The sequence below is a fragment of the Carettochelys insculpta genome, chromosome 2, assembly GCF_033958435.1.
Source record: "Carettochelys insculpta isolate YL-2023 chromosome 2, ASM3395843v1, whole genome shotgun sequence".
Lineage (NCBI taxonomy): Eukaryota > Metazoa > Chordata > Testudines > Carettochelyidae > Carettochelys > Carettochelys insculpta.
This window is the reverse complement of record NC_134138.1, coordinates 25,502,606-25,516,257: the sequence shown is the minus strand read 5'-3', so window position 1 is coordinate 25,516,257 and position 13,652 is coordinate 25,502,606. Positions and strand designations below refer to the sequence as shown.

Here is a 13,652-nt window from a genome sequence, read left to right as displayed (position 1 = left end):
CTTCCTGCTGCCGCTGACTCCACTTGACACTCTGGAGGCTGCCACCTCTTAAACAAAACCCCTAAATTCCATTTTAACAGCAGGCATTGTTTAAGTGGCAGCAGCCTCTGGAGCCAAGAGGAGTCAGCAATCACAACACTTGGAGCCACAAGTGGCTCCTTAAAGAGCCGCATGCGGCTCCAAAGCTGCACTTTGCCGACCCCGTCCTAGGAGCTACTGTTACAAACAGTTAATAAGTGGGATGGGGTATTGGGGAGTCACATAACCAAAAATGGGTGGATGGATGGGTGACCTTTCCCCTCACCTTTGTTGAACTTTACTAGGAGAGGAAATATTGTAAGAGTTTTCTATGATATTGATAGAGAGTTTGGCTTTCTTTCCCATATTTAAAAACGGTTTAAGAAACATTTTAATTGGCTCCAGTGCCATGAAAAAGGAAACACAAGAGCGTAAGGGGAAACAGAACAAAGCTCTGAAAGACTAACCTGAGTCTGTGCCAGAGCAGTGAGAATGTGGGTAGCACATTTGTTTCAAATGTTGCCACCTGGAGGCCTGAGCCTGCTCTTGCTGAGGTCGGTGGGAACAGAATTAAGTCCCTGCTACCTGCCATGCTGAATACTTTCTGTGCATTGCATTTCAGAAGGTCAGTGAAAGCCATTGTAGCAATAGATGCGGTAGCAGTGCAACAGGAAATATGGTAGTTAAAGTATAGGTTAAACGTCTCTAATCTGGAACTCTCTCAACTGGCAACATCTGCAATACAGCATATTAGTTAGCCAGATGGTGACTTATGGGTGTGGCCAAGTTTCCTATGGTCCCATAAAGTTTGTTTACAACCACCAGTCCTGGATCTCAGTGTTCTGTGCTGTTATTTAGTTGTAATTTACCCCTAAATGTCTTCTAAGAGTCCAGTAAGCAGTGGCAGTGTTGGTAACGCTGCAAGACAGTATTGACCTCCTGTGGTTCGGTGAATTCTTTCATCTGGCACTGGTCAGGTCCCAAGGATGTCAGACTAGGGAGGTTCAACCTGTATGAACTAATATTGTATGTTTATTTTAATTCAGTGAAAAACTACTTTTGACTTGAAACCCATCAACTAATCTGACCCAAAGCTTTTAAATTATCAAATATATCCTTGGTCTCATCTGGCTTAATAATCAGTCAATAGAAATAGAAGCTTAGCTTGGTGTTTCTTTCTTTATCTTGGACTGTTTGCCTTTGTTTCAAATAAAGTTACCAGTATTTTCTAGAAGATATAAATAAGCAGGTATCTTCCTCTGTGTGTTCCTAAATTCACATATGGAATAAAGTCAGGATAGGGCATAAAAACACAAGAGAAAAACTTTCCTTGTTTGCATTTATTACTTTTGAGGGAGTGGGGAATGGAACATAAACTATCGTACTTGGATACTAATATTTCCTATGAACAGCTGCTTACATGCAACTGACATTGGTATAGCAGAAAACTCGGAGCTATCATTACTCTAATTTTTTTTTAAACTTCTTTTTCAGAACGGGACTGCTTGGCGGTATAAAGCTGAAGAAGAAGAAAAAAGGCGAGAAGGGGTTAACTATTGAAAACAAAGGTGCCCTGGGTAAGGCCTAGTAAATCAATATTACACTTGGTTAGGAAAGAGAACAAGGGTAAGATTATTTTATCCCTAACTTCCCTGTAAAATCATTTGATTTGAGCCATACAACTATTTGTTTAAGAAATGATAAAATCTGAAGGAAATTCATTATCAGGCTGAACTAAGTACAAACACTTCTACAGAGTGTGCTCTGTGTTTAAAGCCACTGAGAGATCATATGAGTGCAGATTACAATATCTGAAATTAGCCTCATATTATAGAAATAAATGATTAAAACCATTTTGCCTTCAGGGAAGCACTGAGTTATGGAATATTCAATCAAGATTAAGTTACAGGCAATTTTTGATTTCCATCCAAGACTGTGATTCCACCGAGAAGTTGTAAAGCACAAGAATAAAAACTTAGTGGTTATGATTGTCAGAAGCCTGAGAATAGAATTACAATCCAATCATAAGTGATTTGTGGTAGCAGTCGGCAATTCCGCTAACTCCTGTATCCCCACCAAAATTTTAATAGCTAAATGGGGTGTCCACATGCCATCTCCCTGCCCCTTGGAGTGACCCTCCCTGCACACAGGCACCAGTTGCCCCTGAGTCCAGTCATTTGAAAGAGTCTTGAAATGTTATCTAATACATGAATCTTGCATACATAATTTACCTGAGTTCCCATTTCTCTTTTTCCTACTGCACTTCTCTCTTCAAAACTCATCTGAAGTTCTCCTGTCTTCCCCCCACTGCTTTACTCTCCTGCTCCTCTAGCTTTCTCTTTCATTTCCACCACTCCAACAGCTGACTCATACAGAAGAGGTTGGTTGAGTCTTATAAATCCTAGGTCTGAAGTTATGCCAAGAATTCCAGGGGGTCTTTTAAAATATGGATTACATTATGTTTACTGCAGCCTATGGACTGCCTGGTATGTATGCATACCATCATCCTCTATTGTACAGAAGCAGAAATATTCAACTATGTGTCATAGACTCTATACTGTGTAATGGACTTTACACCAAAGGTGATTCTCCTTTACTTCACATGGCAAGAGCTTAAACAGTTGGAGTAGGAAGCTCTGACACACAGTATACAATAACCACTAAGTTCCTAGGTGGTCCTAGTTCTTTACAATTTGTTACATTGCTTCATCAGTGAAATTTTCTGGACTTTTCCATGTAAGCACTCATGTTTCAGCAACTGTTTAATACAGTACATTTTGCCATTAGAGACATCTACATCACTGTGTTGCATCTTCATGCACATCACTAGTGCCTTTGATGACTAAACATCTAGGCAATGGGAGAAATTTTTTGTCAAGACAGCAGGTTCCTTTTTGGTTCTGATTGAGGATTTTGTCTCCTGCTGAGGCTCAGAAGATGTATCAAGGAAACCACACACCCAGGGATTTTCTTCCGTTCATCATATCATTTTCATTTTTTGCCAGTGGATTCACTCACAGTAATATTTGTCACTGGTTAGTAATGGAAAGGAACCCTCAGTTAGTGCAGGAACTGGGTAGAAGTACCTAAAATATCTGCTCAGAAATCAAGATGATAAATGGCATAAGGAAAATGTAAAGGAAAATCATTACAAAATTATTTTAATTTTTTTATTGATGCATTGAAACTAAGAAGAATTTTCTTGACATTATATAATTGTCACATGGCCATTCCCAGCTGGAAAAGAATTCTGAGTATTTCAGCCTACAAAGTAAACAGAGTAAAGCAATAAAATGCAGTAATTGAACACCACAGAGTAGAGTAAATAGGATATGGGCAGTGATCATAAGACTGCAGCAAGGCAGAAGCAGAACAAAACAAAAACATACAGAGGAAAGTTTGGTGCTAAACCAGCACAGCTGGACCCATCGTCTTCCCTTCTGATGGGCAAACCATGCAGCCATGGAGGGCACCGCAACATTTGTGGTACCAGATTGACCCAAATTTCATCATGTCCTGTGCAGCTGGGTGTCCTCATCCCTCATCTCTCTTCCCTCATCCCCTGGCTGCCTGTCTAGCTCACTGCTAATTTAGCTGCCCTGCCTTCCCCACCCTCCAGCTGCCTCCCCTCGGCGCTTGTCCAATGGCCTATCACCCCATCCCACAGCTACCCACCGAGATCTCAGAGCCTAGGCCCTGCTCTCCGGGCAGAGGTGGGTGTCCTTCCTGGGCCAGAGGGCTGAGGAGGGGACAGCCATGCAGCGGGCCGCTAGAGAGAAGTGGTGCTTTCCCCTTAGAAAAGCCACTCCTGGCCAGCCAGCTACGCCACCACCTGCTGCTCGTCTGGCTGTGCCTCCCTCCCAGCTCTGCTCCTGAATTGTCAACTCTCCTGGACCAGATGGACTGGACATCACTATAGTAAATGGTGTCCAGCCCAGGAGAGCTGGAAACTCCTTTCCACCACAGCTTCAGCCTCCTGCCCCCTCGGGTGGTGCTGATGTGGGACTGCACAGAACACCAGTACAGGTAGGGAAGGCCATGGCTGGACCTAATGGAGCAATGCCACTTCATGCCAGATGAGGCTGAAGCTGTTGACTTTGATCAGAACCATACCAAAGTTTGTGAAGTTGGCTCCACATCCAAGTTTTCCTGCCCATAGACCCTTCTGTGGTTCCCATTAGCCTACTCACTGAGTGTCTCAATCACGTCAGTGGCAGCAGAGAGGGAGGGAATAATGCTTAGCACCTCCATTTTGCACATGGGGTGCGGAGACACAGGGATTCGAAAGAAACCCTTTCCAAATGGCCTCTGGCTTGGGCTGCCTCAGTTTTTGCATGCCCAGTGAGAGAACCCCATACACTGTTTCCAGCTTCAATGGATTCAATGTTTTGCATTGCCGAACGGCAATATTTACTATATTTGCATGATCTTTCAAAATCACCCCAAATTAAAACTATCCCCCTGCCTCAATTACTCCTCCTCCACTCCTGCCGCTTGGGGGCAGCCTGCACAAACTGAAAAGCTTTGCTATGTGGCAAAACAAGTAGTAGATTTGGGTTCTGTTGGACCACTCTCCCACAGGCAAGGACCACATTTCAGGGCTGATGTTTCTGTATTGTAAATCATTCATTTCCCACCTCTTCCCATTAACATCTAGCAGTTGTTGGTCAGGGTGCTCTGGCTGATCTCAATGGCAAAGGATGCAGAGAGAGGTAGTGAGGTCCTGCATGGATCAATCTTGGCTGCAGCACTATTAAATATTTTCATTAATGGCGTAGCTTATGGGGTGGAGAATGTGTTTATAAATTTGCAGATGGAACCAAACAAGGAGGAGTTGCAAACCTTGGTGAGGGGCAGGGGCAGGATTGGAATTAAAAATTAGCTTGATAAACTGGAGAATTGACCAGAAATCAGCAAGATGAAATTTAGTAAAGATGAGTGCCAAGTACTATACTTAGGAAGGAAAAATCAAATGCCCAACTAGAGAATGGGAAAGACTTGGGTAGGTAGTACATAGTAGTACTGCCAAAAAGAACCAGGGAGTTATAGTGGATCTCCAATTGAAAATGACCCAAAACGTGAGTAGTGTGTGCAGTTTTGGACACAAAACTTGAAACAGATGATCACGTGGCCAACCTGGAGAATCCAGAAGAAAGCAACAATAACGATAAAAGATTTAGAAAACTTGATCTGTGAGGATGGTTAAAAAACTTAGGTATTAAGTCTTGAGAAAAGAAGACTAAGAGAGAACCTGGCAACAGTATTCAAATAGGTTAGGGGCAGTTAGAAAGGGAGTGGCAGTAAGTTTTTTTCATGTCCATTTAAGCTAGGACAAGCTGTACTTGGCTTAATATGAAACGAAGGAGGTTTAGGTATAAGGAAAACATTTCTAACTATAAAGATAATTAAATACTGGGCTAGATTACCAAATGGTTTTGTGGAATCTCTGTCACTGGAGGTTTTTAAGAACAGGTTAAACACTCATCAGAGATGGTCTAGCTGTACTTGGTACTACATCAGTGCAAAAAAATGTATGAGAGGGCCTCTCAGGTCGCTTCCAACCATAGACTCCTACGATTCTAAGATAGAAGGGGATTACTTCCTTTATTTGTTTGTTAATCAGGCGACCATGATGACAGCGAGAGTCTTCATCATGAGGTGTCTGGAGGACAAGAAGAGGGAGAGAGTGATTTGATGTATGATGATGCTGCATCTTACAGCGGCTTTGCACCTACAGGGCCCCAGAGGAAAAGGTACTTTGCTGTAGTGCTCACCTTTCCAGTTATTCCCTATTCTATCCTTCTGGGTGACAGCCCTGTTGTTGGCAGCACAATGGCTGGAATATCAACTTGCTGAAAGTCTTGGTCTCTCTCCTACTGTACATGGTGTACCATGATTGTCACCAGATGCAGGTCACTGTAGAGTGTGAGTAATGGAGGGAGAACAGGACTAAGCTGCTCGTGACAGTGAGTTAGACAAAGAGGACGGGAATCTTGAGAGTTGTCATGGTTGATCATCTGGGAAAAAGTGTGAGTCTGGTGCAAGTCCCACAGGAGTCAGAAGAAATTCTTTCATTTACTTCAGAGAGCATTGTGGCAGACCCTGTGCAGACGTACTTCACATATATGTAACCATTGCTTGCTCAGAGTCGTATCATGTCCCCCTCTGGTGCTGATTAGGTCCATTAGAGTGTAGACTAAGAGGTTAGATCTTAGGCTAAGAGACATGCATCAATTACAAAATGCTGACCCACATAGGGTGTTGGCAGTGGGGATCAAACCTAGACTCTCTGGAGCTTAATGCAGGAGCCTGTACCGTCTGAGCTAAAACATACACCTCTGTTAGCCAACCCTCTAGCATGCTCATTAATCTCCTAAATGCCACTAGAGCAGGACAGACTGCCACTCAAAGCAAGCAAGGGTACATCTGTCAGTGTACAGGGGAAACACACATACATGTACGTCTGATGAAGTTAGAAATATCAAGTCCTGTGTTATGCAGGAGGTCAGGTTAAATGATCATAATGGTCCCTTCCAACCTTATAAAATCTGTGAATCTATGAACTGGATAAGAATCAGACAGAGAATTTCAGTTTCTGCCATTAATCCCTTCTTTGCACTTTGATTCTAAGCATTAAGTTGAAGACCCACAGAGCTTTTCTGGGGAGATCTGGAAATCCTTTTTATCATTATCCCCCAGAAATATCCAAAGGTTTGCTGATGATATCAAACCAAGATGCCTGTCTCAAATCTAGCCACTAAAAATAGTAGTTTCAAGGAAAATGGTATTAAACATATTGCTTGAGCATGTGTCAAAGAACTAAGAATGTTTGTTCTTGTTGGCTGATGCATAATATTCTGTTCCATAATTTAAACAGAGCAAAACTGGTGTCCAAAATTCATGATGGCGAGATAAAATCTCAGAGTTATCAGGTGAGTGGACAGCAGTGCACACATTTATAACAACACTGCTTATACTTATTTTAAACAGAATCTGAGACTGTTTTTGTAACGTGGTATTTGTACTCTGCAGATAGCAATAACAATTATCGAAGCACGACAATTAGTTGGTGAGAATATTGATCCAGTGGTGATCATAGAGATTGGAGATGAAAAGAAACAAACGACAGTCAAGGAAGGCACAAATGCCCCATTTTACAATGAAGTACGTACTTGCAGTTGGAAAGATGGAAACATTTGAAATGGTTGCAGAAAGGTGACTGTTCATAGCAGAGGGGTTGGAGATTAATGGCTAAAGCAACGTAATCTCTCTGACAAGTGAAGTTCATCAGCAAGTGATTTAAATTCAAAGTATGGCAGAGTGACAAGTGAAATTCTGCTCCATGCTGCATCTCTCGATCTTGCTTTTTATGTTCCTTCTGATCTCATTTGCTGAGGATGCTACTCGCTGTGTCTCACTTATCCTCTACCACTTCCATCCCTTACTCCTTCCCCAGGCTAGTTCCGCAAACACACCATGACTGTATCTGTGTTCAAATTGCTCTGACATTTGCTTTTGCAAGTCACAAGAGGAGTTTAGTTAAATAACTTCAAGGTAAACCAAGTTATTCCTTCTCCTGGGCTTCCTATCTTTTCAGCCTCTAACTTGTGCTTTTACAGCTCTTAAATAAATGTGTTTAATAATAGCTAGAAATCAATGGGGAAGTATATTAGATTAGGCCAGAACTTTAAACATGTGGCAAAGAATGTTGCTAATAACAGCATAAGACAATACTAATCTGCAATTTGGTTTGTCCACAGTATTTTGTGTTTGACTTCATTGGACCTCAAGTGCATTTGTTTGACAAAATTATTAAAATCTCTGTAAGTATTCTGGGAAATTTTAATCCTGTTTTATGAAACAGGGATCAAATATTCAGCTGTGAGCTTTAGCTTCGGACTGATGGGGGGGGGGGTTCATAAAAAGAGAGACAATTTTGTTTTAAATGCCAGTACTATGATGGGTTGAAACTATGTACACCAAGGGGAAGGGTCCAGAAAAGAGCAACAAGAATGATTAAATGTCTAGAGAATGTGACCTATGAAGAAAGGCTGAAAGAATTGGGCTTGTTTAGTTTGGAAAGGAGAAGATTGAGGTGGGGCATGCTAGTGGTTTTCAGGTATCTAAAAGGGAGTCATAAGGAGGAGGGAGGAAACTTGTTCTTCTTGGCCTCTGAGAATAGATCAAGAGGCAATGGACTTAAACTGCAGCAGGGGAGGTTTAGGTTGGACATTAGGAAAAAGTTCCTAACTGTCAGGGTGGTCAAACAGTGGAATAAATTGCCAAGGGAGGTTGTGGAATCTCCATCGCTGGAGATATTTAAGAACAGGTTAGATAGATGTCTATCAGAGACAGTTTAGATAGTACTTGGTCCCCCTGTGAGGGCAGAGGGCTGGACTCGATGGCCTCTTGAGGTCCCTTCCCATCCTAGTATTCTATGAAGTGAGAGATGTGGAGAGGGAAAAAATGGCAGCTACTAATAACTTAAAGAAACTTAAAACAACTCTACAGCAAGACTTTGTGTAGATTTTCACAGACATCTTTTTGAAAGAAAATTATAAACAAGTGAACAATGGTTGGATATTGGAGTGGTGCATTGGCTTCACATTACCCTCTATAGAGGATTAATTTCATTCAGTATTAATGGATCCCTCAGTGTTGTCTTCATCCCTTTGATTTTTAACCTTCATGCCAGGTTTTCTCTGCTTACTGAGCAGAAACTTTTGTCTGCTTTAACTTATCTCAGTTCTTAAGTTGTAACCCACGTTCAAATTTGACAGCTGCGCTTTAGGCATGAGAAATATCGATGCTAAGATAATCCTAGCATTTTAATTGTTCCTTATTATTCAGGAGCGAAAGAAACCCATATATAAATTCAGTTGCCATGCTCAGCACTGCAGAAATTTTGCTGTGGTGAAATCCCCATGAACCATCCAAATCTCCCCATCGGTCCTGCTTTGAATGCTGAGATGAAGAAACATACACATACTGATTTTGTCAAAGATGGTTTCATGCACCCCTGGAAAGTCATGTGGTTCTGAATTAACTGCTAATCTCTTCCAGAAATATATTCCTAAAATAGCTGATTCTAGGAATGAGGAGGCATTTAAAGTATGCTGTGGTGCATGTTTTTCATAGCACTGAGAGATTTAAAATTAAAAACTGTTTGAAATCTAATTTCCACTTTCCCCAAAGAAAAATCAGCAGATGAATGTTTCACACAAGCAAATAGAATGATAATGGCACATCTGTTTCTCAGGGAAGCCAAAGATATTGAGAGTATGTAAGCAGGTGTTGGTTTGGGGGTTTGGACAAATATCTAGGCTATGTCTACACTAGAGAGTTTCGTTGACAAGATTGATGCTTTGTCAACAAAATCCAGAAAGTGTCCACATTCCCATGGCATTCTGACAACAGTGAATCAAATGTGGTTCTTCTGTTGACAGCATTTTGCCACTCCCTCAGGAGGCAGAATGCCTCTATTGACAAATTCTGTCAACAGAAAGCCAGTATGAATGTTCTGCGGGGTCCTCTGTTGATAGACAGGGCTTCTGGGACCCTGGGCAGCCCTGTCTGCTGTGCTCCCAGTTGGCCATTTTGTTGGAAGAGGGTCTGGGCAGTCTGTCTGCTCTCTGTCAACTGGGTGGATTGTTCTTTTGATCCACTTGGCAGTCTGGCTGTGATCTGCTGACAGAAGTTTTGTCGGAAGATATCTTCTGACGGAAACGCTGTTAACATATTGCTCTACTGTAGACATAGCACGACTGTAAACTTCTGTGGAGCTACACTGATTTATCCAAGCAGGATATCTAGTCCTATCTGTGTGTCCCAAAACCTAAAACTGGGCTAGAACCTGAGCAAGAACTGCTCAGTACCAATTGTGGCTAGAAATACCACAAGCCTAGCCTGTCATCTCATAGTATTTAAGTATTTCTGCTTCCAGTTCCAGCCTCACAGCCCAAAACTTTTAAAATCATTAAAAATGGTTCCATTTGCATTTGTTCAGAGAATTGGGTAATGGTTCAAGGTACCGGGGAAGATTCTTATCATTTTATGAAGCACTTTCTCCATTTATAACAAATTATCAGGCTTAGATCACAACTGGATCCGCACTTCAGTGACAGAACCAGGTGGCTGCCTAAGAGTCATATGGATCCATCGATGCACAATCTGTTGTGAGATTCATAGAGAGGTTCACTGTGTATTTGAAAAGCCAAGATTCACTCTCAGTTTTCATCCTACCAGTAGCGTAGATCCTCCAATGCAGTTATTTTGATTGGATGCACAAAGTGTGAATAGATAGTTTGAGGTTCATCAAGAGAATTGTTAGCAAATTTTCCTTTATGTTCCAAATTCCAACCTACTCTTGTGGTGTTCACCCATGTACTTTGCCATATAAGGGTGAAATTTGCTCTGTGCAGAGCACCAACACAAGGGCTGCTTTCACCCTTAATATAAAGGCTCATCTAGCGCATAAACCCCCTAGCTGGCCTTTCACACGGATGTGTATTTCAACCCCAATTTCAAGCATGTTTTGATGCACATGAAGATCACACTGCATCTTTCTTTCAATTATAATCACAGGCCTTCACCTGCTGAATGTCTGTTATTGTACTTCCATGTCTGATCTTGGTAGTTCAGTTTTTCTTCAATATCTTAGCCATTTGTCAGTTTCTGGACTGCAAACTTACATCAGAAGAGGATTTTGCCCCTGAGTTTTAATGATTATGTCATAAACAAACTATGTCATGTATAAAGGAAATGCTAATCCAATGCAGTGCTAATGTGTTCTATTATAAACAGGAATTCATTTTAGTTACTTTGGAAAGTAGCTTTAGGAAAAAACCAAGGGAATAAAATTGGATCAGTGAGCAAATAAGTGTCCTGGCAAGAAACAGCACCACAGGGGATAGAAAGCTTCTTATATTTGCTTGGTCTGAAAATAAACTTTGCTTCTCTTCAGGCTAACAGCCTTTGGGAATATTAATTACTCACACACTGAATCCACACTATCATGGAATGTACACATCTGTGTTCAGAACCCTCAGGAAATCAAATAATATACCAGCACCACTATGTGTTAGTTCAACAGTTACTCTAACTGCTGTTCAATTCCTGTTCTTGGGAGAACATGGGCCTTTTCTCTCTTTTAAGCCCTAGAAAAAAAAGGAATAGATTTCCTCCTCCTTAATATCTTCAGACATATTATGGCAACATTTCTGAAATGCTGGAGGCAGAACAAAACTGTATTTTCATTCTCAGACCCTAACCTCAGTACTCAGTTATATTTTAGGGTGTCATTTCTCCTGCTCTTTCTTAGCTGGAAAGTTTGAAGAAAATCCCTTCAGCTGTTTTTTGAGTTTATTGATTGTGGAAAATGGGTTTTTACCTGCTGAGATGGTTATTATGCTTTCTTCCCCGTCTCTCACCCCCTATGGAGAAAAGAAAATATGTTTGATTTGAATCTTCATACTCACCTACTTTACAGCATCTGGTAGGGAACAGGGCTTGGGCAGGGTGGAGGTTTGGACAGCAGCAAAAGCTTAAGAAATAAGAGTTACTAATATACAGAGAACTGCACACGTGTTGTTCATTACTTATTTTCCTTGTCCATTGAAGACCCCATCATGCAAGGGGTGGAGCCTGCTGGTACATCAATGAAAATAGAGAACATTCAGAATCTCATAGGGGCGCATCATATTTCACACAAGGAGGCCACAATGTTTTAATGTCTACCTACCCCTGAATAGCCCCTCAGATAGTGAAGAGGGGTGAGAAAACAAAAGGAGAGCTATGAAAGAATGGGACTGTGCCATGAATTTTCTCTGTAATGGGTTCCTTTCTCACCCAGACTAAACCTTTATGAAACGTGATTTTGGTTGCACAGGACATGTGAGAATTTTTTGTGTGTATTGGAGCTGACAGTTTGGTTTCCATGGGTTCACAATCCTATTGCAGCCACAAAGTCAAAGTTCAATTAATCCAAAGCTGCTGTTTTCCCCGGCTTCATGGTGAAACCATTCTACTTCCATAGTCTCTTCCTACCCCAAAACCTATTTGAACTCAGGTTCCTTCAAAATTAGATGGATGCCATTTTAGTGGTTCATCTGGTCTGGTATTAGATTGGCTGCTGTCTGTTTCCCAGAAGGCCTTGCTGAAGGCTATAGTCACATGATTCGTGGGCACAAGTCCTGTGATCTGAAAGGAGACTCATGGTGTATTGTCTCATTGACAGATCCAAACAAATACCTTAATTCCAGTCCCATATCTGTATCTAAAACATAAGGCTGTGGGTAGGTATGTTTCCAAACTTGGGGGTTCAAAATCCAGATCCAATTTTGAATTCTTCCCAAGTTTGCAATGTGTGAATTTGTGTTCTAGAAATAGGAGGTGTGAACTCAGATCCTAACCGAGATCTGTGATTTTAGTTTCAGGCCCACCTCTACTTCCAGTCTGCCCAACATTTATCTGAAAGGTCTTCTAGCCCTGATGAATCACTCTTTTCTCACACTTGGGTTGGATTCAGACTTTCAATGCAACCTGAAACCAAGTGAGATTTGTTTCATAACAAAAAGTTCACACAACTCTACATGACAAGAAATACTACTGGTCTGTGCCCTGCTTGTCACCAGAGATACACATACATGGGGATATGAAAACCAAATCCAGATCTGAGGGGGAATAATTGGAGATGTGAAACTGCTGTTGAATTCCTAACATGGAAGGACAACAAGCAGTCTGGTGGCCCTTTAAAGACTAACAAATTTTTAGGGCATAAGCTTTCTAGAGCCACAACTCACTTCTTAGACGCTCAAAGAGAAACAAAAACAGAAAGGGACACAGAGATGGGATTGTGGCATTAGTGCTAATTAAATCAGAGTGGATGTGGCTCACCTCCAACAGTGATGAGGTCAGAGTACCTGAAGGAGAAATGATCTATTGTGGCACAAGAGCTGTGCCACATAATTAGCACTGAGGTTGCAGAGCCATTTCTGTATCCCTTCCTTTTTTTCTTTGCTTTTTTTTTGAGCATCTGAAGAAGTGAGTGGTGTTTCACGAAGGCTTATGCCCTAATAAATGTGTTGGTCTTTAAAGTGCCCTCTGACTCCTTGCCATTTTTGCTGAAACAGATTAGCACAGCTACCCTTCTGTAACCTGCAAGGGATGGAGCAAGTGTCCCATGGATCCAATCTTCCTCCCATTTGCACCAGTTTACGTGTCACTCACAGACTTCAATAGAAAGACATTGTGTAGCTCAGAATGAGGCCCTTTCTGCAAAATAGATATTGAAACATTGGAAAGGGACAATGTAATTCCTTTTCCTCTGTCTACATACAGGTTTTGTACAAATTTAACTTTTGGTTTAGAAGCCAACATAGTTAAGAGGCATAACTGAGCATCAGTGCAGTTACTCCAATATAAATTTGTTTATCTCCCTCTTGCTTGTTTAAAGTGGGTGTATGTAAGCAGTTGTATAGTGGTATAACTGTGTCCAAACTAGGGGATTTGACTGATTTAACTATATTGCTTTCTAAACTTGTATAATTAAATCAGCAAAAAAACCGAGCAGGCCTAAGGTGTTTGTCTGTTGTTCAGTGTCATCCCCACTGGGCGCGGTAGCTACTTTTATCTGT

At 41.4% G+C, this 13,652-nt stretch overlaps 1 protein-coding gene across 1 annotated transcript in view; it reads left to right on the top strand.

Moving 5' to 3' along the window:
- Nucleotides 1-1,422: 1,422 nt before the first annotated feature.
- The window catches only part of FER1L6 (fer-1 like family member 6), a 97,889-nt gene continuing 85,659 nt past the window's right edge, over nucleotides 1,423-13,652 (top strand). Inside the window, 6 exon segments of the mRNA XM_074985620.1 lie at nucleotides 1,423-1,476; nucleotides 1,478-1,595; nucleotides 5,642-5,771; nucleotides 6,896-6,950; nucleotides 7,051-7,182; nucleotides 7,779-7,841. Coding sequence (XP_074841721.1) covers nucleotides 1,423-1,476; nucleotides 1,478-1,595; nucleotides 5,642-5,771; nucleotides 6,896-6,950; nucleotides 7,051-7,182; nucleotides 7,779-7,841 — 552 coding nt within the window.